This window comes from Monodon monoceros, unplaced genomic scaffold, assembly GCF_005190385.1.
Source record: "Monodon monoceros isolate NGI ecotype Baffin Bay Population unplaced genomic scaffold, NGI_Narwhal_1 Super_Scaffold_9, whole genome shotgun sequence".
NCBI classification, from domain to species: domain Eukaryota; kingdom Metazoa; phylum Chordata; class Mammalia; order Artiodactyla; family Monodontidae; genus Monodon; species Monodon monoceros.
In genome coordinates this window covers 12,794,306-12,819,207 of record NW_021703786.1, presented here as the reverse complement: position 1 = coordinate 12,819,207, position 24,902 = coordinate 12,794,306, and the positions used below count along the sequence as shown (strand labels likewise).

At 46.6% G+C, this 24,902-nt stretch overlaps 2 protein-coding genes across 2 annotated transcripts in view; one reads left to right on the top strand and one right to left on the bottom strand.

Moving 5' to 3' along the window:
* The window catches only part of ABCC3 (ATP binding cassette subfamily C member 3), a 37,415-nt gene extending 31,313 nt beyond the window's left edge, over positions 1-6,102 (top strand). Inside the window, 3 exon segments of the mRNA XM_029211634.1 lie at positions 376-542; positions 2,969-3,163; positions 5,495-6,102. Coding sequence (XP_029067467.1) covers positions 376-542; positions 2,969-3,163; positions 5,495-5,603 — 471 coding nt within the window. The 3' untranslated portion in view covers positions 5,604-6,102.
* A 2,132-nt stretch (positions 6,103-8,234) lies between these two features.
* ANKRD40 (ankyrin repeat domain 40) lies at positions 8,235-21,078 on the bottom strand. The gene is made up of 5 exons (XM_029211381.1): positions 20,639-21,078; positions 15,624-15,772; positions 14,553-15,035; positions 11,278-11,459; positions 8,235-10,676 (listed from the first exon to the last, which is right to left on the bottom strand). The coding sequence occupies exons 1-5, from the start codon at positions 20,770-20,772 to the stop codon at positions 10,530-10,532; spliced, it is 1,095 nt and encodes a 364-aa protein (XP_029067214.1). The 5' UTR covers positions 20,773-21,078; the 3' UTR covers positions 8,235-10,529.
* Between the last annotated feature and the right edge of the window lie 3,824 nt (positions 21,079-24,902).

Below are 24,902 nucleotides of genomic sequence, written 5' to 3'. Positions count from 1 at the left end.
CAGCAGAACAACAGGCCCCTCCACACAGCCCACCCCAGAGGCCTTCTATCCTGGCCTCCTGGTTTCACAGTTCTGAATTACATTTCACTTTTTCTGACTCCTCTGGGGTATTTTTTTCTTCTGACTGGACACTTTGGGGTCAGATTAGCGGTTCAGGTTTCTGCCTTAGTGCAGGATTTTGGGTTGGCAAAGCTGAGGTTTATCACTTCCCCACAGGCGTTTTTCTATCTCCTTGGCCATTGCCTCCCTCCTGGAGGGCTGGGGTCAGAGTGGGAATGCCGCCACCTCAACCCCTTTCTTGTTCCCTGGCCTCGGGGCCCATGGCTCCCTATGGGGCCTGAGCTGCCTCCCTCTGAGGCCTTGCTTTGTCCCCAGGACCCCATCTTGTTCTCGGGGACCCTGCGCATGAACCTGGACCCCTTCGGCAATTACTCGGAGGAAGACATGTGGCGAGCCTTGGAGCTGTCCCACCTGCACACGTTTGTGAGCTCCCAGCCGGCAGGCCTGGACTTCCAGTGCTCCGAGGGCGGGGAGAATCTCAGGTAACAGCTGGGAGTGGGTGGGTCAGGAATAGCACTCTGCAGCACTATAGAGGGTCTAACATCAAACGACACCAAATCCAGGCCAGCCGCCTCCTGCCCTCCCACTCCCATCTCAGCCAGCGTGAACTCAGGGGGCACTGTCTTGCATTGAGCATATTCTGTGTGCCAGGCACTGTGCGCTACTTCACTGGCTCCTCACACAAGCTCCAGAGAAACTGAGGCAGGGCCAAAGTCACACAGCTGGGAGAAGACATGCCTGGGAGATTCCAAAGCCCTAATCGGTCCCCTCTTGTGAGATTGTCAATGTTGTGCTTGGCCTGAGGAGGGGTTGTGGACTGAACCTGTGGAGCAGATAAGAGGAAGCCTACAGAGCTTTAGAGAAATCTTATATATTTTCCAAGGTGGATGCAATTTTGTTTGTGGTTTAGAAGTGGGCAAAGGGAGCTCTCCGGGCCTTTCTTTGCTTCGTTATAGCCCCAGACTTTATATCACCCGTCGCTGTGCCATGTATCAGGGAGGGCCAGAGTCACTTCTTACTGAGTCTAAAGGCTTGAGACACTTGTACCTATGTTAGTTGTGTGATTTGGAGCAAGCTGCTTAACCTCTTTGTGCCTCGTTTTCCTTTACTCTGAAAGGAGTATGGGATAGTAACAGTCCCATACCTGTTAGCACCATGCCGCCCAATAAAAATATACTTTGAGCCACATGGGTGTAAATAAAATTTGTCTAATAGCCACATTAAAAAAAAAGAAAAAGAAACTGATGAAATAAATTTTAATTGTGTATTTTATGTAGCCTAATATATCTAAAATATCATTTCAACATGTAATTGATACAAAAGCTATTACGGACAGTTTGCATTTTTTCAAGTGTAAAATCCCGTGTGTATTTTTACACGTACAGCACATCTCAGTTCAGACTTGTCGTATTTCAAGTGGTCAACAGTCACATGTGGCCAGCGGCCATCATTTGGACAGTGCAGTCCTAGGGTTATTGTGATGAAATGGAAAGCACTTCGACTGGATATACTCCTGAGAAATTTAGCTATTTGTATTATTCTACTCGGTCCATACCTACGGACTGGACTCTCTCCAAAAAAAAAACAAAAACAACAAAAACCTGTACATTTGCTCAGCACTTAATAGTGTTTAAGGCACTTTGGTCTCTACTGTCTCCTTTCATCTTTACTGCAGTCCTGTGGGCCAGAAATGAGGCTCCAGAGTATAAAATTATTTGCCCAAAGCTGCTCAGCTAGCGAGGGGTGGGGCAAGGGCTCAGGGAAGTGGGAGCTTTTGCCCCAAAACTTTCCTTGCTGCATCATAGCCGCTGGTGGAATGCCCCCGCCTCCCCAGGCAGCCCTGTAAGAATGAATGTGCACAGTACCTGGATTTCACTTACACAGCCATGTTGGGGGTGGCTGGCGGACGAGCCTAGGCTTTCAGACCCTGTGCCCCACAGCTGCTTTTTGGTCCATTCTCCTATCCTGGCTTGCCATGAGCACCTCTCCCCAGAGCATCCCCTCCATCCCCACATCCGCCAGGATCTGAGACAGAAATCCACTCCCCTCCTCCCTCACTGAGCTTGTAGCCACTTTAAGTATAACCTGTGTCCTGTGCCAGTCCCACCATAAGTCAGCCCTGAGCTCTATCTGGCGGCTCATTCTGCTGCCAAAACCTTCATTAGTTGCGGGAATAGGCCGGGGAGAGAGCCTGGCCTTCACTGGGGCTGTAGTGACTCACCCCTGCGGGAAGGGCTGAGGTATTTGTCCCTGGGTGTGGGGGGTGCTGCAGCCTCTGTGGTTGGGAACACAGCCTCTCTTTGTTCATTAGCTCCAGCTTCCAAGGCAGGAGGTGGAAGGTATGCATTCCACCCCTCCTCCACCTTCCCAGGGACCAGACACGGGGAACCCCCCATAGCCTCCTCTGCCCTGTCCCTTCCTTGTTCCCACAACGGAACCCTGACCTATATTCCCCGTGGGGGCGGAAGATGACTGAATTGTGTGACATTAGGCTCAGCAAGATAACATGATGTGTGCAAATATCCAGGAGGAGTCATTTAAGTGTGTTATTACTAAGGTGTAAGTGACTGAGAGATTGAAGCAGAGAAACACGGTGACACTGGTTGAGGAGTGAGGATAGGGAAGAAAGCACAGGAAGAAGAGACCAGGGGTGCCAGAGACAGACTGGGGATTTCACAATGTTGTTAAGTCCTGGCTGTACCCGCAAGGCCCCTCATTATCCCTGTGGTGTCCAGACCTCAACTCGGTGTTCCAGGAGTACTGGGCTAAGGCAGAAATGGGAGAGGTTAGACAGAGAGCCAGCCCTGGGCCATTGGGAAGGAGTGGAGACAGAAACAGTTTGGGGAATGAGGCCTGGGGTCAGGTTGGGGGCACCCAGCTAGAGATACCTTGCCTTCCCCATTTTCAGCGTGGGCCAGCGGCAGCTTGTGTGCCTGGCCAGAGCCCTGCTTCGCAAGAGTCGCATCCTGGTTTTAGACGAGGCCACAGCCGCCATCGACCTGGAGACTGATGACCTCATCCAGGCCACCATCCACACCCAGTTTGAGACCTGCACGGTGCTGACCATCGCACATCGGCTCAACACCATCATGGACTACACCAGGTGGGGCACCGGAACCCAAGCAGGGAGGGACCTGGTGGGGTCGCCTGGGCCGTGGGGAAGTGGTTGGCAGATTAAGGTTACTGGATATGTGGATAGGGGAGCTCCGTGGGATCGTCTAAGGTTTGGGGGGTGGGGTGCAGAACAGTGTGGGTTATCTGGGCACCGGGGGCACGGTGATGCTTTCTGAGACACAAGGGACACTTTGGGGTTACCAACACGTGGGGAAGGGGCACCCTGGGGCTCCTTAGGCATGGCCACTTCTCCCCCACCCCTTAATACTGAGGTGAGGGGAACCAGATCCTTCAGGCCAAATCCCGTCACTTCCTGAGCACTGTTTCCAGAATGCCCACATGGCCATGGCTTCATTTGAGCCTCATTCCCATCCTGTGAGGTAGGCGTACAGACCAGGAAGCCACTGAGGAAAGGTGCACGATGCTTGGGTCCCATGCGGAGTAGATGCTTTGTTGTGGGAAAGCAGAGGGCTGAGTACCAAGCCTGGCTCTGCTGCTGACTGCCGTATGACATTAGGCAATTCACAAAACCTTCATGAACCTCTCTCTCTCTCAGGGTTGTTGTAAGGAGTCAATGAAATACAGCGTTAAAAGTGCAGGTGACTGGAGGGGTGGGAGGGAGACGCAAGAGGGAGGAGATATGGGGATATGTGAATATGTATAGCTGATTCACTTTGTTATACAACAGCAACTAACACACCGTTGTAAAGCAATTATACTCGGAGAAAGATGTTAAAAAAAAAAAAGTGCAGGTGATCCTAGGAAATGTCCTTTATAATCCTCACTAGAACCAGCTTCTCAAAGGATTAGGGAAGGAGCCTTCCTCTTGGTATCTTACGGCTTCGTTGGGGAGGCAGCTCACTCAGCCAAAAGGAAAAAAATGCGACCTGTTTGCTCACTGTGCCTAATGTCAAGGTGTGCTGCTGGAGGACAGGGGAGGGGCTGGGTGACTCAGAAGCCTGATGGAAGCCAGCTGGTGCTGGCCTGCCAGGCTGGCTCCCTTGGAGACACGGGAGCTCGGAGTGAGGAAGAGGCAGGAGGCTGCAGCAAATCTATCCTGAAGGAGTATAGTGGGAGTACATCAACAAGGCTTCATTCACAAAACAAACACCTGCAGGGTATGGGGAGGTGGGGAGATACATGGACAGGGCAATGGGCAGACCTTGGCCCTCTCTCAGAAGTTCCCCACACAGCTCCCAGGGGCTTGGGAACCAAGCTGAGAATGCCTGATGCTAAGTGTCTGTTCCATCCCTACCACACCCACCCCGCCTCCACTCGCATCCAGGATCCCACTGGGAGAAGGGAGGGTGGGCAGGAAGGCCCGGGCCCCGGGTCCAGACAAGGGAAAGGGCTGGACTGAGAGGATCTCTTCCCAGGCCTAACTGAAAATGGTTTTCACCAGCAGCCTTTCAGGAAAAGGCTGCATCACATGCAAAGGCCCTGAGGTAGGAGGGCACATGAGGCTGGAGTAGAAAGGGTGAAGGGGCAGTAGGACCAAGAGGACAGGGAGAAAGAGGCCTCACTCTGCTGCATTTTGAGGACCATGGGAAAGCATTCAGTCCTTACCCTAAGGGCAATGAGAAGCCACTGAAGCGAGGGGGGCAGTCTCCTGGGCTTCAGTTTGGGCAGTGGCTAGGCAGTGATGTCCACAGACACACATCTTCCCAGGACACGTTTCTGGGAGCCCCATAGGTGGGGAAACAGAGTGGGTGCAGTCCAGGCCCTCTTATTGAGGAGCATCTCCCGGGACTTGGGAGAGCCCTTTCTGCTCCTGCCTCACCCTGGGAGCCAGCCTGTTGGCCCTGCACCAGGTGCACCCTGTGCTTAGTTGGCAAGAGATTCTAATCCCAGGCCCAGGCTTGACTGTGTGTGTGTGGGCGGGGGGAGATCCACCCATCAGCAGCAGCCAGCTTTGCAGCCAAAGCCCCAGATTCCAGCATCAGGCCTCACTGCAGCCCAGTTTCCCGCCGTGTGCCTTTTTGAGTTGGCACAAAGCAGATGGAAGCACACAGGCCCTGTGACCCTGGCGAAGGGAAGGGCTCATTAGGGGAGGTTTTCGGAGCCCCGACTAACAAAGATGAATCGGACCTTGTGTTTGATCCCAGAAATTGTCTCATCTGCCAGGACAGCAAACGGAGTGGCTAAAATAACCAGCCTTGCAAGCGTGCATATGTGGTGTAGCACTGTGTTGGGTGGGTTGACTGAAGTGGGAGGGTTGGCATGTCACTGCGGGGCCTGAGCGGTACCCAGAAGGGCAGGGTTGGACCATGAAACCAGATCTGGGCTTATGGAGACCTGACCACTTCTTTTCCTTGGCTAGGGTCCCGGTCCTGGACAAAGGGACAATAGCTGAATTTGATTCTCCAACCAACCTCATTGCAGCCAGAGGCATCTTCTACGGGATGGCCAGAGATGCTGGACTTGCCTAAAATATATTCCTGGGATTTCTTCCTGGACATTCCTGGTTTTCATCAGGAAGGGTAAGGACACCAGATATGTCTACAGAATGGACTTGATAGCAAACGCTGGGGGCATTTGTCAGGTTTTTGTCCCTGTTAAGTGCCTGGCAGGATAACCATGCTAAATGCTTCAGGTGAGGAGGTGAAGCCCCAGAGGCAAATGACATGCCCAAAGTCATAGCTAATTTGAGGCAGAGTCCAGACTAGTCCCCAGGTCTCCTGATTCCCAGTGTGGTGTTATTTCCACACCGTACTGTTTTCAATCATTTCATGGCATGACCTCCCTACCCCCATGATTTTTCATATTTTCTACTCTGAAGTTTTTTCTTTTTTAATAAAGCTTTTTCCTTCTGGAACAGAAGACTGCCAGGTCAGGCCGTCCCTAGGAACTGAGTCTGGTACTCTGGGGTGCTGGCCTGGATCCATTAAAAATGGAGCGCTGATAAAATAAAGCTACGTGTCAACAATACATACACCCCAATGTAGCCTTTCTCTGTTCACAAGGTCTGGGGGCTAGGACCTTTAGAGGAGGCAGGGAGGAAGGAGGGAGAGATGGAGGTTACCTTTATACACATCTACATGGCTGGAATTATCTGAAAACTTCAGACGCAAGAACTTTTGGCTAGAAATATTGTCTTCACAGCCAAAATTCACTGGGTAATTGCCAGCAGTTCCTGCGCTGCTGTGCAGATACTGTAAAAAGGTGAGAAATAAAACCCCTGAAATCTGACCCGAGGCCTCCTGGGAAAGCTGCTGTGAACACCTCCACATTTTTATTTTAAGTTCATTTTATTTTTTAAATTTATTTATTTTTGGCTGCGTTGGGTCTTCGTTGCTGCACGCAGGCTTTCTCTAGTTGCAGCGAGCGGGGGCTACTCTTCGTGGCAGTGCGCGGGCTTCTCATTGCGGTGGCTTCTCTTGTTGGAGCACGGGCTCTAGGCGCGCGGGCTTCAGTAGCTGTGGTGCATGGGCTCAGCAGTTGTGGCCCGCAGGATCTAGAGCGCAGGCTCTCAGTAGTTGTGGCGCACGGACTTCGTTGCTCCGTGGCATGTGGGATCTGCCTAGACCGGGGCTCGAACCCGTGTCCCCTGCATTGGCAGGTGGATTCTTAACCACTGTGCCACCAGGGAAGTCCCGAACACCTCCACATTTACGTCATCCCTCAGACCACTACGCCTGCTTCTCTAGGGCAGGGGTCCCTAACCCCTGGGCCGTGGACCGGTACCGCTCCATGGCCTGTTAGGCACCAGGCCGCACAGCAGGAGGTAAGCAGTGGGCAAGCGAGCAAAGCTTCATCTGCTGCTCTCCATCACTCCCCATCGCTTGCATAACCGCCTGAACCATCCCCCCGCCCCATCCATAGAAAAACTGTCTTCCACGAAACCAGTCCCTGGTGCCAAAAAGGTTGGGGACTGCTGCTCTAGGGGATGAGAAATGCGTGGTGCTTTATTTCCTCGCCCCTTTAACAGTCTGTTCCGGACAGCTCCCCGTCACCAGTGAGGTCTCCAAGTCATTCATCTTCCTCACTGTGGCTGAAGGTGAATATTGGAACACAGAGCAGCCAGAGGCTGCCCCCTCTCCTGACGGTCCCAGGCTGGTCAATGAGATGAGGGAGTGAATTAAATTTGCTTTTTTTGAGCAAGCCAATGAAGTGTTTATTTTTCTGCAGGTCAGAATTTACCTGGCACATGGCCTTCTATTTGGAAGGGATCTCTTCTCTTTGTTACCTTACTAAGTTTTCTGGTCTCCTCTGACTCTCATTTCTTCAAACTTTACTCTTGGTATAATGTGACTGGTTGTGGGTGATGGCTTTTTTGTTTTTCCTCCACCCTAAATGGTTTGCAGTAGGTGTGGAGATGGCTCCTTTGATCTGATTTTTCTATATGCATCGGGCCAGCCTGTGCAGCAGGACTATTTGTTAAAGGTTAATCACATTTTTTTGGCAGGCTGTTTCTGCCCAGGATGTTTATGAGTGCACAGAAGAAGACTTCCATCCTTGTGATAAAGCGAGTATGAAAGCACAAATGCCCAAATTATTCTGCCTCTCCTTGGAGCTAAGAAAAGGTCTCTGCTATGCTCCCTGATTTATCAGGCCGATTTGGCATGATGTCTGGCTCGGGAGGCTCTAGCTGCCCCAAACCAACAGAAATGCAGGTTCATTCGCCATCATTCTCAGCTAAAGATCTGAAGGTGTGAGGCTGTATTTCCTCTCCTGTCTTGGGAGTTTGCCTCTGAGCTCATTGAAGCCCTGACAGGTGCTGACAGCCCAAAGGAGAGGCTCAGTTGTGTAAAGTAAATAGGATAATCAAAAAATGTGGTTAACAGAGAATGACCTCCATCTAGCTGGCTCAGCTACTCTGGGGAAATGAAGCTGACTGCTGTGAACTGAGAGGAAGACCCCGCACAAGATATCTGTCTCCGGTGCCACTGACAGGCGTGCACGCCACCGCAGCAGCAGGATGGAGGCGGCTCAGGTGGGGCCCAGTCCCTCCTATTCTTCCTCCAGAGGGTTTTCTCCCTGGAACTGTCCAACAATTTGAACCCCGTATTATTAGAAGTATAGTGCTGTTTAGGAGGCCAAAATTAAAGAATGTGGGTTTGGTCAGTTAATATTTAATTTTAATAATACTTGTTATGCTTGAACAGTCAGCAGTTCGCGAAGAGAAAAATCTTCAGTGAATGTTTACACACAGTGTGAGCACATGCTTTAAATATGCAGTGGAGGAGGAGGGGCGAATTCACAGTTAACAAAGCTAAAAAAAAATCCTTGTTATAAATTACACAAAGCATATAAAAATATTTCTCTGAATGCATAGATTAAGACTTTAAACTCACCTACCAGCAGCTGTGCAGTCTAATTCACTGCCATACACAAGAGTCAGTTGACCACAGAGGACTTTATAAGGGAGAAGAGAGAGCAGGGCAGGGCCCATCTCTCACTGGAGATTCCAGCGGCCTCCATTTCTAAGCCCAGGAAATGCCCTGGAGCTACTCCTCTGTAGGCCACCTCCCAGCCAGGGGCTTCAACAGCTTCCAAGAATTTCTAATTGATCTGGATGGCTGGAAGAGTATTAACCCCAATGATTTAGACATGAATTAATACTGAATTTATTTATTCCAGGATAAAACTAGCCTTAACTGTATCAGTAAATTGTAACTTTTTTCAAAGGTAAGGGGAAAAAAAGGGTTAGTTTGTTTGGACAGACTATCTTCCGACTGGTTGAAACACAAGGGGAGTTTCTTCTTTAAAGTACTTCAGAGAAAGTGAGTAATAAATAACCTTTACACTCTGTTAGGCAAACACTGCACAAGGGTGAGTAACTCACCCTCCGTAATTGCTGTAATACAATTAAGTCACTGAACAGTGCCTCCACACTGGCCTTGAAAACACCTCAACCACAGCTCAGCATTTAAGCAGCAGCAGGAGGCCATTAGCTTAGCACAACATTCTCTTCCACTGACATCTTCTGCACGTTCTCTCTCAGTCTGTAGTGTTCCAATAAAATTAACACAGTTAGGAAGTTAAGTTTCTTTGGAAACAATAGGCACTATGGGGAGAAAGCTTCTTAAGACAGCAGGGATGTTCTTCAACAGCTGGCTTCAAACCCCTGCTCTCCTGTTTGTCTAAGTGTGCTCATTCTTGTTTCTAAAGTTAAGCTGTTTATTTCAACAAGACAGTAGCTTTTCTTTTTAACATTAATGACACTGAAGGGAAGGAAAAGAATCCTTAAATGCGTTCTTTAGAAAAATTCTTATGCCATGCTCAAGAGTTTAATCAGGTATTTGTTTGTTTTGAGAACAAAGCCTGGCCGACTCACAACTGACTTTGTTAAGTGGGTTGGTGGTGGTTGTGGAGGATGCCCAAGATCAAACAACTTGTTTACAAAAGCAACAGATTTCAGAGCTGTGTAAAAATCCCAATAGTTTCAAAATAATCTTTATCTTTGATACAAAAATAAAGATGCTAACTCCTTTTAGCTCAGTTTCCCACAATAACCTTTAAAATAGCAAAAGATTCAGTCTGGAAAATTGCTTTTCATTTGTAGTGGAAAATGAAAGTGGAGAACATGGACTGGCAATGTTTGTGCTCTTCTCTTTCGGTGCAATTAAACAGAAACACGAAGACAGGGATCGCTTCAGTTAAAAAAAAAAAAAAAAAAAAAAAGCTGTTGCTCTTTTAGAAGGCGTTAGAGAGCCCTCTAGTGACCACGAAGGGGCGTTAATGCAGAGATGACTGTCTAGGCAATGGCAATCTAGAGACAGAAGCAGTCGAGTGTTTACAATGGAAAAAGTCAGGGAGGGGAAGCTCTTTTGGTTAACAGCATATTTACAATTAGGTAACTGTATTCTTAAATAATTTTAACCTGAGTAACATTTATAACTATGTTATGTGAAACCTCACAGCCACAAGTCACACCAAAATTCCTATGTCCAGTACCTGTGCTTTCCCCAGTTTTCCTCTCTAGTCAGTTCACGTTTCTGGAGAGTCGTGAACATGCAACACCAAGAGAAGCGCTTCCCGGCCCTTCGGGTGCGCTGTCAACAGGACTAGCTAGAAATAGGCTCTGCTCTCTCTCAGCTTCTGTTAGACAACTCTCTTACATTCTGCACAAAAAACACACTGGATATAGAACCGTCGGCTTCTGCCTCTCCAGGCCACTTCTCAGCTGTTCACAGCTTCCAGCGATAGGTTTATTGTGCACCAAGAGGCTCGGAAGAGTGGCACCGCTGCTCGGGGTCAGGGGCTTCCTACCTTGGCAGAACGATGTTAGTGTATCTGACGCAGTGGCACCAGGGGCCCTCCGGGGCATCCAAGGCATTTAGATCAATGGCTTGTCCTTGGCCCAGAGGTGATGCACACTGTCACAGTACTCAGTGATAAAAGTCCCTGCTGCATTAGTAAGTCAGTTTTGAAGCTCTCCTGTTGTAGCAAGGCCTTTCAGTCAGTGTGGATGCAGCATTTCTGAACAGAAAATTATTTTCACTTATCATTAGAACCAGTTCCAGCTCCTGGAAATCTTGGAGTCGAGCAACATCTTTGTCCTAAAAAATAGGTTAAACAGATTAAGAGGAGCCGCTTGTCTCTATGTCTTCAGTGTGCTGTGCTGATACCAGCGACAGTGCAGGAAATTCCCCAGGAGCGTGAACTGGGTTGGAGTGGTGGAAGGCCTTAAGAGCAGATGCTACAAGATAAGCACACCTCGAAGGGAGAGGCAGTGCAGGGATGTTTTCCTCAGGGGCCCCGAGAAGCCAGAAGCCTGACATTCAGGGAACCCAGAGATGTTGGGAGGACCACACATGTATCTATGTAGATTTGCACTATAATTTAGGCTGGTTCTTATGTTATAAAACACAAGGCAGATGTGATAGTGCACTAAGGTAATCCTTACAGATCACTAAAGAGTAACAACCAAAAATAGGTACCTGGGAATGGTAAATTCAGAACATTCTCTCTGGTATCCTACCACTTTCAGAAATGCCAATGTCTCTATAGGCCCAGTAGAGGAAAGAAAGCTCAATGGAAAAACACCCTTTGCTCTTTTTCTATTCTCTTCTCGTTTCTTCAACTATGACTCACATACCCAAGGAGGAAGCTGGGTATTTTCCAAATGGAAAAAGCAACCACTTAACAGACCTTTCTTACCTTTCTTACCAGAGTATTGGGTAACTTTCTGATCTTCTCCACTTGATCAGGATTAACACCCAGCTCACAGCAACTCACTCTGAGCAATTCTTGGTAGGTGAGCTCCTGTCTGTCCAGTTCAATTTCAATGAAATCATTTTCTCGAAGAGATGGGTTCTGAATCCTCACCTTGAGTACCAGCTCTAGGGAAAAGGGGGGAAAAATGTTAATGAATGATTCTGGCATAGTAACCCGATGTAATTTAAGACCTTTTCCAGAAGATGGTTACCCTTAATCATGTCCTGTGCTAAGGCCTGTGCCACCCAATGAGAAAACTAAGCACAATATTACAGCATGGTTTGCTCAGGCCCAGTTCTGGCTCTGCTGGTGCAGGTGCATTGCCCTCCCTACATCTAAGACTGTGGTTCACAAAGTAAAGGGGCGGCAGGGGGAGACGGCAGACAACCATCCCAGCCATACAGAAGGCCAATTTACTTCTGCCGCTGGAGCTAAGCAGGTAAAGGCTTGAGAATGGGTTGGGTATCAAACAACACATAAGCAGGGTAAGGGGAAGCGAGGTGAAAAGAAGGCACGGGAAAGATAACGGTACAAGAGTTACTCTATAAAGACTTAACAATTGTGGATCTAAAGATATTTATGATATGAAAATCCTTGCAATAAAGACAGTACAAGAGCAAAAAGATAAGCTACTAATAAAAATTAAAGTCTAACTATGACTTGAATTCAGTATACCTTAATAAGGGAGGAATTTTGGCTTTGAGAGTAAACAAATACCATTATTCGTGGGTCTGGGATCTAAGCAGTCTGCTCCTAAATTCTGAGCCTGGCTGCCATGATGGCCCAAGCCATGCACCCATGTGCATTTAGTGGTTCTGCTTTGCTCCTTATATATGATCCCTCACGCCACCCATGGGCCACTGTTATCAACAACAATAGTAACAGGTCCTCAAAAACAGAAAGTGAGGGAGTTACTGATATGGAAAAAGAAAGGTAAGACTAGACTATACCCTGTGGTGTTGACTGGAATTGGAGGTATTAGGATTAATTTACAGTTTTTAATATTTTTTTAAAAGATCTAGATTAAGTAGATATAGAAATACAGAAAAAAGTACATATATTTGTGTTTGCTTGCCTTTTTTTTTCTTTTTTTTTAACGTTACTAATCCTCTCAGGTCAGCATGCAGCTTGATATCCAGGAAGCATATGTTCATTTTCTACTTTTCATCTAAAACAGGGGTCCCCAACCCCCGGCCACGGACCAATACCGGTCCACGGCCTGTTAGGAACAGGGCTGCACAGCAGGAGGTGAGCAGCAAGGGAGCAAGGCTTCTCTGGGGCTTCCCATTGCTCGAACTACCACCTGAACCATTCTCCCCCTCCCCCCACCAGTCTGTAGAAAAACCGTCTTCCACAAAACCAGTCCCTGGTGCCAAAAAGGTTGGAGATCGCTGATGTAAAATATGAATGGAGAGTTCGTTGCTTTTGTCATAAATTGTGGGAGCTGCTTTCAACTCTACTTTTTGTGACCTTTTGAACCTTGAATGACTGTGGTACAAATGCGTATAACCCCTCTCTATCATGTACTAGATATGTGATACTGGGCAAATTACCTATCTCTCTGCATTTAAGTTTCTCCATTTCTAAAATGTACATAGGGACTTCCCTGGTGGTCCGGTGGTTAAGACTCCATGCTTCCAATGCAAGGGGCGCAGGTTCAATCCCTGGTCAGGGAACTAAGATCCCACATGCTGCGCAGGGCAGCCAAGAAAAAAACTCTTAAAAAATAAATAAATAAAATGTACATAATGGGAATTCACTGGCTGTCCAGTGGTTAGGACTCGTCACTTTCACTGCCAGGGCCCAGGTTCAATCCCTGGTTGGGGAACTAAGATTCTGCAAGTTGTGCGGGGAGGCCAAAATAAATAAATAAATTAAATTAAATGTAAATAATAATACCCAGTTTATGAGTTTGTTGTAACAATTAAATGAGAACTTAGAATGCTTTGAAGTTATGTTACTAGGTACATGCATGTTTAGTTTATATCTTTCTGGTGAATCTTTCCTTTTATCATTCAATTGCTCTTTATTGTTTGCTTGCTTTTTCCTTTCTATTCTAACTCGGTCCTCTGAGTGAGCCTAGAAGAAATGATGCTAGCAGCAGTGAGCACACCTAGTGTTCACATTCTGGTTCCTGAATACCATTCTCCACCAGAAAGAACCAAGGCTCCTTGGAGAAACAGCTGATTCCAAGGCTGGGGCGGGGAAAGTTATACTAGGGAGCCTGAAACATCTTGCTGTACCACAAAGTAAGGAAGTGCTCCAAGAATGATGGGCATGTCCAAGAGACACAAGAACAAGCTCCAAGGGGCTCCCTCTGGATAAATCTGGCATAATTTGAACATCAGAATAATGATACTAATGGATTATAACCCAATAAATAAAATAAGAATCAGTGAGTTCAAGTGGAGGAGAAGGGAAAGCCCTTCTTTATGGTAGAATACCACCTAATAAACAGAGAAAAAAATGAAAGGAAATCATATTCTACAAAATAACTGGCCTGGACTCTTCAAAAATCTGAGGTCTAAAATGATAGCTAAAGGCTGAGGAAATGCTTCAGATTAAAGGAGACTATAACAACATGATAGGCAAATGCAATGGTTGATCCTGGGAGGCGGACAGGAGTAGAGGGAGTGAAGATAGCCACAAAGGGCATTGCTGAGACAGCTGACAAAAATTTAAATATAAACTATGGGTTAGAGAATAGTTTTATGTCAAGGTTATATTTTCTTTCCTTTTTTTTTTTTTTTTGCGGTATGCGGGCCTCTCACTGTTGTGGCCTCTCCCGTTGCAGGATGCGCAGGCTCAGCGGCCACGGCTCACGGGCCCAGCCGCTCCGCGGCACGTGGGATCTTCCCAGACCAGGGCACGAACCCGTGTCCCCTGCATTGGCAGGCGGACTCTCAACCACTGCGCCACCAGGGAAGCCCAAGGTTATATTTTCTAAATCTTCTCATTATACGGTGATTATGTAAGAGACTATCCTTGTTCTTAGGAAAAACACACTTAAGTAGTTCAGGGTAAAAGGGCAAAAGATAACTTGTAAATCTGAGTAAAGAGAGTTCCTTATACTAGTCTTGCAACTTTTCTGTAAGTCTGTAATCAGACACAAAATAAATAAGTCCCACCCCCACTCCTCAGAAAACCAGGAAGTAAAGCACTAGGCCTCTGGACACCACCTGCCCTGTTGCAGAGGCTGTTTGCCGATGCGAGGTTACCTTGCATATTAAATGGAAATGCTCCAGTGAAGAAAAATGGCTGGAATGCTGGCGCTGGTCCTGCATACGTCCCATTTTGAGGCTCCAGAGACATTGGTGGCTTGGACGGGACAGAAGAGAACAGGGAGCAACTCTGACTCACCGGTGGCTGACAAACAGGACCCGGTTTTGTGCTTTCTGGTGTTCTGAGTATGGCAGATGGGGCAGACACATCCCCATTCTGAACCAGTGCCAAAGAGGTGTGGTCCCGTGGAAAGGCCCCAAGCAGGGGAGGTTCCCCAGGGGGCAGCAATGGAGGCGAGCCATCTGCAGGGGGTGATGCAGGAGGTGTGGAGGGGCCCCCATTCTGCAGCTGGGCTGAATCCTCCGACCCAGGGGTATAGATGAAAGGGAAGGCTGGGTTGGCCAAATAGTTCGGAACAAAGGACAGCTCTGACTCCTTCTTCAGCTGAGGGAGGTCGTCATGGTTATCATCATCTTGCACTTAAAAAGACGGAAACACAGAACATTTACATATAGCCCTTTAAAAATTACAAAGTAAAGAGTATCTTGTGAAAGCCAGTGTCCTTTGGGATACAACAAATATTTTGATCAGTGTTTACTGCACGTTTATCGTTACCATTTTTATCACCTTCAAGTTTACAGATAAAAAAACCAAAACTTTATAATGCCTACCTTTCCAGAAACAGTATGGAATAATTATCTTGGCACAGTTAAGACTATCTTGTTTTTAGATACAAACAGGTTGGCTGTTTGGCATCAAGAATATATACAATAGGGCTTCCCTGGTGGCGCAGTGGTTGAGAGTCCGCCTGCCGATGCAGGGGACACGGGTTTGTGCCCCGGTCCGGGAGGATCCCACATGCCGCGCGCGGAGCGGCTGGGCCCCTGAGCCATGGCCGCTGAGCCTGCGCATCCGGGGGCCTGTGCTCCGCAACGGGAGAGGCCACAATAGTGAGAGGCCAGCGTACCGCCAAAAAAAAAAAAAAAAAAAAAAGAATATATACGATAATACCATAAGTCTTAAATTAGGTTGACAAAATCAAAAGTTGCCTCAAAACACAGACTCACCTCCCATAATCTTCCTAATTTCCCTCCTTGATGTTAATTGGACTGGCATTTCTCCCTTTGTGGTAAGAATCTCTTTGTCAGCTCCTGATTTTAACAAGTAAGAGACCACCTGACCATGATTGCGTTTACAGGCCCAGTGTAAACAGGTCCTATGGCAAAGAAAAGAAAAAAAGAGTGATTTAAAAAGTGGAGAGGTGATTTGGGATTTCAAATTCTACACACCAGTAAATAAACATATACGAGCGTGTTAAGAGTTCAGCTAGAACCAGAAAATCAGGCCGGCAATCTTAACTCCTCTTTTCAGAAAGCAGAGGATCGAAATATTTAATATGCTTAAAATTTATTTTTCAATTTCATTTCTGGCCCTTGGGAAAAGCTGATTTATCCTCGGAGCTTTATTTCAATGGCTTTCAGAAGGCTGGCTGCCTGGCTGGCTAGATAACTCTACTGATATACTGTGTGTTCACTCAATCAGTGTCGCCCATTAGATTGCACCAGTCTCTTTAAAATATATTTTTACACGGCCATATTCCTTTTAAGAGACTATGGAAACTTCCTCGTATGCACCAAATGTCACTTGAAGATTAAATATTATCAGGCTACTAGCCACCTCTCATCTGCAGCTTGCTCTGCCACTAAAATTATTACTACAGCAGATTCCTGGCTGAATCTCAGTTACTCTTTTCCTCTTTCCTTTTCTCCCCTTCACACACACACAAAAAGGATTTCCAAATTTCCATTTTTAAGAGTTCACTTCTCTAGCTCTCTCCGGAAGGCTACATTTTTCAAGTGCTTTAGGAATTAAAGTACGTGTGCAATGCCTTGTGTTTAAGGCACTGCACACGTACTTTAATTCCTAAAGCACTTCAAACATGTACATCAACAGCCAAAATTTTTGAGAACTCTTCTGAAGTATTAGACTTATTTAAGTAAAACTAATTATTTACTATTGTGCACATAGGAAGGGATTATGCACACTCTAAAGAGCTATTATCTTAACACTGCACAGAAATATAATAACATGCTAGCCAATACTCCAACTTAATAGAGCTACTAAATTCATCCCCAGTTGCCAAACCTGAATGTTATTATGGAAGGAAATTACTTTTCTCCCCTGCTTTGAAATGTCCTCACTCACCAACTCTCTAATTGAACTGAGATAAATATCTTCAGAGCTTATAGACGAATATAAATATGGTAAAGAATAGAACATAAGTTCAATAGTGAGGATTAGGTCACCCACCTGAGAAATATAACTATCTAGAAAGTACATTTGGTTCCAGGAAAAAGCTGATTTGCCCTGGGCACCTTAATATTTATGACTTACAGAAAGCCACCTTGTCTGGCTGGCTGGGAGCAACTCCACTGATGTTTCAGAGTGATATTTGACATTCCAAACTATTACCCATTAGAATTAGATTATCCAGGTGTCTTTAAAAGGTACTCTATGATGAAAAGAATGCCAATTTGGGGAAAATAAGGGAGGAGTCTTGGTATGGACTTCTAAAATACAAGCTCCGTGTGAGGGTAGGGAAGTATCTGCTTGAATATACAGGCACTTAATTAACATTTGCTGAATGAGTGAACCAAGGACACGGTGGGCATCACTTGGAGTAGAAGGATCCCATATATCCTTGATTCTGGCCAAACTACAGCTGAGAGTGTGTTTGTGTGTGGATGTCTTGAAAGCCTGAAAATGAATAATTATAATGATAAGCAAGCACTCAAAAATGAATGGAGCATGATGAGAAAAATATGTTCCCTTTTGGAAATAAAGTGCTCACTTGCTAGTAGTAAATCACTTGTTCACGACAAGCTTGAGAGTGAAGGAAGAAATATACTGCCAGTGGATCTGAGACACCTGGGGACAAACCAACTAGCTAAAGCATCACCATGTAAAGTGGAGTTAAGTCAACACAGCACGTCCCCCACAGCCCTGTACCCTGAGTGATCATCATTTATAGTCCAGACCTGTGCAGCTCTGGGTGGCCAGAACTGACAGGCACTGTAGCCAGGCAATATTTTCAACTTCTTCCTGAGCTATTATACTTGTTCCTTAAAGCAAACGGGTATGCATGACACTTGAAGTACAATTGATGTGGGAGCTCTATCTTGGAACTTGAACTCTTTAAGCTTTAAATTTGCAGTCAGAATAGCCTATCAGTGCTGGGAAGTATTTCAGACCAGAGGCACTGGGCATCCTTTCAGTGCTGGGAAGTATTTCAGACCAGAGGCACAAATTTCATTTGTGCAGAAATTGTGGTTACTGAGCAGCTAAGAATTGAAAGCAGTAACCATTCTGCTTTTCTATGCTGCTGACTATGTTTTTTGAGGATAACCTTTATATCCCATTACCCAGCACACTGCTTAATAAAAAAATAATAGTTAAAAAAAAATAGTTAACACAGACATGTTTTACATGCTGAACACTGTTCTAAAAGCTTTACATATATTAATTCATTTAATCCTTTAAACAACCCATTTAATCCTCTAAACAACCTACTATTATCAACATTCTCCCACTTTACAGATGAGAAAACTGAGGCAGTCAGCAAATAAGCAAAACACTATGGTACACAGAGATTGTATTACAAGGACAATAAAGAGAGGAAAGGGATTAGGAAATGCCGGAGACAGGGAAGGGGCATGGCTCAATTTTAAATTGAGGGCCAAGGAAAGACTCACTAAGGGGACATCTAAGCTAAGACCTGAAGGAGGTGAGGGGACAAAAGCATTTTAAATGACGGGAAGAGAAAACACAAAGGCCTTGAATCAACATTGTGCCTGGTGTTTTCAGGAAAAGCAAGGAGGCCAGGAGAGCAGAATGAAGGGGGCAAGGGGGTAAAGCCGGAGGTGAGGCTTAGAGGTAAAGACAGAGGATGCAGGGACAAGGAGTCGAAACTGTAGGACCCTGTAGACTGGAGCTATGAAAGGGTTTTGAGCAGAATGAAATGATCTGACTTATGTTTTAAGTCAAGATCCCTCTGGCTGCTGTGCTGCGAAAAGATGTAGGGTAGAAGGACTAGTTAGGAGGCTACTGCACTACTCCAAGTGATGGAATGATGGTGGCTTTGCACCAGAGGTGTAGTGGTAGAGCTAGTGAGAAATGGTCAGATTGTAACTACACCGCTGCCAGTGGAGCTGGCAGGATTAGCAGCTTGACTGGATGTGGGGTGTGAGAGAAAGACAGAAGGCAAGGAGGGCACCAAAGGTTCTGGCCTGTGCACCTCAGATGCTGAGATGAGGACTCAGGAGCAGGCTGGGGACAATTAGGGCTATGAGGGAGACCAGGAACTCAACCCTGGGCATGTTGAATTTGAAGTCCTATTAGACATCTTCCCCCAATTAAATCTATGAAAGCCTCTTCATAGTTCCACCAACTTACATTTACTGAGCACCTACTATGTGGTTAAGAAAGTATGGTTTGGGGGCTTCCCTGGTGGTCCGGTGGTTAAGACTCCATGTTTCCACTGTAGGGGGTGTGGGTTCGATCCCTGGTCGGGGAACTAAGATCCCACATGCCGTTGGGTGTGGCCAAAAAAAAAAAAAAAGAGGAAGTATGGTTTGGAGGCAGATGCTGGGTTTGTTTCCCAGCTCCATCAGTTCCTGTAAACTCTGTGACCTTGGGAAAATTACTTAATCTTTCTGGGCTTCAGTATCCTCACCTACAAAATGGAGAGGATAACAATAGCTATGTCCCTGAGTAGTTGTGAATGAGATAATACACATAAAGCACCTGGAAGCTTGTTTGCACTACGGAGCAAGCTCAATAAATGTTAGCTGTTTATATCATGCTGCATCTCCGTAAATGCTCACAACACTCTTCTGAAATAACTGGAAAATGAAGTGACTCGGGCAAGGTTGTGTATCTAAGCAGGAATGGAGAAGAAGCTGCAGGAAAGACCAGGCTCATTCTTCTACACAACACTGCCTCCCAGTGCCGAAACAATGATTCACAGCTTGTGAACCACATAGCAATCCTAGAAATGGCACACACAGAGAAAAGCAAGCTAGTTTGCAAACACTTTTAAACAAAACAAAAAAGCAATTTCTACTGTTTCCTCGCTTTCTGGACAGCTACGCAGGCTGTTTTCCTCAGGGTAAGTTCGTAGATAGATTTGTGAGGAAGTCGGGAAACTGCGACTCCAGTCCTGGCTTTTATATTAATAGTTGTGTGACCTCGGGCAGTTTATTCTCTGAAGTTGAACCCATCTCCAATGTCCCTTTTAGTTTCAAACTGTATGATTCCACCTTAAAAAATAAAACATTTGCAAACTCACTTTAACTCTCAGCTAGCAAAATAGGTCGGTTAAGCATTACCTGGATCAAATAAAAAATTAAAATTTAAATGTGGAGAGAGCAGAATAATACCACATTCAGTAACTAAAAACTTGACCACCAGCACATCTTAAAATGAGATCCCTTATTTAGTTGGAAAGGACTCAACTGCATGCAGGCATCTTAAGTCCCATATTTGAAACTGTTGTAAGAAAACAAAGCAAACACTCTATAGGATAAATGAATGGGTCTTCCTGCAACAGGCAGCTGTAGGTAGTAGCAAATCACTGCTGCAGTAAGACAACAGAGAAGCAGAGTAGGGATGCAAGTGATTTTTCCCCCTAGTCTTGGGAAAAGGAATCGTGCTAGTTTATAAGATCCACATTTCCTCAGTTGCTTATGCTTTTTGCTCTGCACAGACGTGCTCTTCATAGTAATTCCAGACTCGAACTGGGGTGAGCATCAAATTAGGGTGACGTTAGAGGTGGGGAGGGGGGAACGGCGGGCGCCAGGGTTCGGGTGGGCGCTGCCGGGGCAGGACCACGTGGGCCGGGATTTGGACACGACGCTCTGCTGACTAACCGAGGCAGAGGGGGCCAGGTCTGGCCTCCAGAGCGCACAGCCTCGTTGACCCGGAGCGCCGGGCCACGCCTTAGAGGGCGTCGGGTTCAGCGCTAGGCCGAGGTCGCGCCCGGGCCGGGTGCTCTGACCCTAGGCCTCCCCCGCTCCCTACTTACCAGCCGTTGACCTCATTTTGGGAGTTCACATCCACCCCGCTCTCCACCAGTTTCTGCACCTCCCGAATGTCCCCCAAGGCCGCGGCCTCCCGCAGCCTCTCCTGCTGCTCCTTCTGCTCCAGAAGAGCGCTCATCTTCCCTCAGCCCCAGGCCCCCGCCCGGGTCCGCCCGCCCGCCCAGTCCCGGCCGGTCAGCGCCGCCGCCGCCGCGGCCCGCTCCCCGCCATGGGGAGACCGCGCGGAGCACGTCCGCCCAGCTCGCGCCGCCGCCCGCGCCCGGCCAGCTGCCTCTGCTACCCCACCGAGGGCCGCCCGCCACTCCCCTGCTGTTCCCGGCCCGTGGGCCCAAGCCTCCTCCCGGCCGCGCCTCCCGCAGGCCGGCTCCGGGGGAACCTATTCGGAGTGACAACCCTGACCCAGATATTTTCCGTTCCTACCCTCGGCGCCCGCGCGGGCTGGCTGTTTATGTAACAGCTGCACAATATTATCTGCCGTGATTCACGGACTATTTTTAGAACTCCCTACCCCGCAGCTTCCAGGGAGGAGGACAGACACAAGGAAAGGGAAGAATGGGTATTTGAGAGCCAGAAAAGCCTTATCCCCTGGCGCAGGCTGTTTACCAGGCCTCAAAAATAACTGGTGTTCCCCGCCCACCACCCACCCCGGTTTGTTTGGCTCTTTTTCCTTATCTGAACCAACTCTTGCCCAGCAGGATGGGGAAATGGGCTGAAAACGATCCTATTATATGCCTATTATTGCAGAGATAGAGTACACGGTTCTTCTTTTGACAGTGCTTGGGACTTTGCAGTTCGATTATTTATTTCAATTGCTGTTGTTTTACATCTCATTTTAGAGATTTCTTCTAAATTGGCTTTCAGGAAAAATATATTGTGCTCAGAGTCTATAAAATGTGATTTAGTACTGCTTTTAAATCTTAATTAATTACTCTTCGTGAAGGCCATGTAAGGAAAAAAGAAAGAAGAGAACACCAAGGAGGCTTTGGAGTTATCCGGGTCTCTGATATCAAGAGCTGGGGAGAGGAACGGTGCAAAGTATAAACAGCATTCTGCCTGACTTCTTTGCCTAATCAATCTAATGAGGCTCAGAGCCTGGGCTGGCACTGCTTTACTACCCAGCCCGAGAAAAAGAAAAGTATTGTTTTGCTGAGCCCAGGTGCCCGGGAGACATCTTCCAATGTGGCACAGGATGGAAGATTGCAGTTGGGGTCGGAAGGGTTAAGGAATAACCCTGGGTGAAAAAGAGAAAGGTCTGAACGCAGAGAGGAGATAAAATAGGAAGAGACAAATTTAGGCATGGGGTTTTCATTTGCCTCTCTTGGGGCAGCCCAGGATTTGCACAGCAAGCATTTTTATTGCTACTGTTTAAGAAAAACCCAAATCTGTTTATTATGATACAGTCATTCACACAGTGCACACCAGGTGGTACTTAATATAAACTGACTGCACACTTAAATTGATCCTATGGTGAACTGGAACTCTGCTTGAGCTTACATTTTTATTTGTCCCCCAATTTAAACTTTAATTCTCAGATCCAGCATGATACTCCATCTGAATCTGATGTGCATAGTACTGGAATTGGGCCCTTTAGCACAATTTGTGTGACAGAGGAGTAGGTAGTGGCCTCTTTTTTAAAAAAGCAGTTCAAAAAACTTGGTAGTTACTGCAGATCAAAATCTGTGAGTTCTCTTGGTAAGGATTTATTTGTAAAATTTCCCTTCCTTACAAAGGATTTTAGGGACTTCCCTGGTGGCACAGTTAAGAATCTGCCTGCCAATGCTGGGGACACAGGTTCGAGCCCTGGTCTAGGAAGATCCCACATGGCACGGAGCAACTAAGCCCGTGTGCCACAACTACTGAGTCTGCACTCTAGAGCCTGCAAGCCACAACTACTGAGCCCACGTGCCACAACTACTGAAGCCCGTGCGCCTAGAGCCTGTGCTCCGTGACAAGAGAAGTCACCGCCGTGAGAAGCCCGTGCACCGCAACGAAGAGTAGCCCCCGCTCGCCGCAACTAGAGAAAGCCCGCACACAGCAACGAACACCCAATGCAGCCAAAAATAAATAAATAAATTTATTTTTACAAAAATTTTTACTTATTTGGCTGCACTGGGTCTTAGTTGTGGCACACGGGATCTTCATTGCAGCATGCGGGATCTTTAGCTGTGGCATGCGAACTCTTAGTTACGGCATGCATGTGGGATCTATTTCCCCGACCAGGGATCGAACCTGGGCCCCCTGCATTGGGATTGCGGAGTCTTACCCACTGGACCACCAGGGAAGTCCCTTATTTATTTTTTATTTTTAAAAATTTAGGGAATTCCCTGGTGGTCCAGTGGTTAGGACTTGGCACCTTCACTGCCAGTTGGGCCCCGAGTTTGATCCCTGGTCGGGGAACTAAGATCCCACGAGCTGAGTGGGGCAGCCAAAAAAAGGAAAAGAAGAGCTTCCCTGGTGGCGCAGTGGTTGAGAGTCTGCCTGCCGATGCAGGGGACACGGGTTCGTGCCCTGGTCCGGGAGGATCCCACATGCTGCAGAGCAGCTGGGCCTGTGAGCCATGGCCGCTGAGCCTGCGCTTCTGGAGCCTGTGCTCCGCAACGGGAGAGGCCACAACAGTGAGAGGCCTGTGTACCACAAAAAAAAAAAAAAAAAGGAAAAGGAAATTAACAGACATTTATTCCTTTAGTTGAACAATCTTTACACACAAAATGTATGGTTTAACTTTTGTTGTTGTTTGTTTGTTTGTTTTTTGAGTGGAAAGGAATTTAGGTCTCAAGAGGTTTTGTGAGCCTGTTACCTATTTTATGGAAATCATTTAAGTGATTGATTGATTGATTGATTGATTGATTTGCCTCAAGACCCAGCTTGCAAGATTTTAGTTGCCTGACCAGGGATTGAGCCCTGCCTGCCATCCCCCACTCCCCGCCCCCCACAGTAGAAGTGCAGAGCTCTAACCACTGGACCATCAGGGAATTCCCTAAGTGAGCCTTTTAAAAGAACTGACGAGAATAGGAGAAAAATTGGTTCAAGGAAACCAGCAATTCGATTTCAAAATTAAACTACCTATTAAGTCAGCAAAACCAGAATTGGGGCAATTACTCTTCCATATTTCCTACACACTCAAATTCACCCAGGTAAACAAAGCCTGGACTACGGGAAGATGGGAAGCAAACAGATGTGGTGGTATGCTGAATATTAAAGAAGGTATAATTGGTGACTTGGAAGTTTGTAGAAAGGTAAGGATTTTTGAGGGTAGGTTGAGCAGGAATGAAAAAAATGTAGTTAAATTGGAAACCATGAACTTGTATTAACAGCAACTACATGACTTTTCTCAGTAGCCTTATGGGAATGGATAAATTGGGTTGACCCAAGATGACTTTTAACACTTGTTAGACTGAGCAATGATGTTACTTTTAAATAAAGCCAACCTTAATTTTTAGCCAAAGGTAAAATGGTCACAAACTAGCACTACAGATAAAGTATTTACAATTTTGATCAAAGCTGACTTTTTCTATCCTCCCACACTTGAAAGGTATCTGATGACCATCAATTTCCCAATCCTAGCATTACTAGCTTACAAACCTTAAGGTTTATAATTCCCTTCTCATTTACTTGATGTTCAATTTCCATCAGTTTCAGTATATGCCAGTATAAATACCATTACTATTTTGCATGAAATTCAGTATTCTACAGATCCCGTGGAGTCATGGGATTGAGTCAGGAGCCTCTGCCTTTTAAGTGAACTTCAGTGGTACTGTGGAGACCAAGGCAATTTTGTTTAGGTTAACCAGGATTTGTTTCTTTTGTAAGAGAATCCTCTTGCAACATGTTTATTCAATTCTCTTAAAAATGGTGGCATTCTTTTAAACTTTTCTCCTTTCGGAAGCAGCAGTCACAGATATGGAATATTAGATTAAATCTAAAAATGTAGACCCTAGTCAACTTTCATGACTTTTCTGCATATGATCATGACAGAGGATTAGGACATCCTTCACATTTCCAAGCAATATCCAATTTTAAAAGTTTGTCCTTGGGCTTTCCTGGTGGCACAGTGGTTAAGAATCTGCATGCCAGTGCAGGGGACACAGGTTTGAGCCCTGGTCCGGGAAGATCCCACATGCCTCCAAGCAACTAAGCCTGTGTGCCACAGCTACTGAGCCTGCACTCTAGAGCTGGCATGCCACAACTACTGAAGCCTGCGCACCTAGAGCCCGTGCTCTGCAACAAGAGAAGCCACTGCAATGAGAA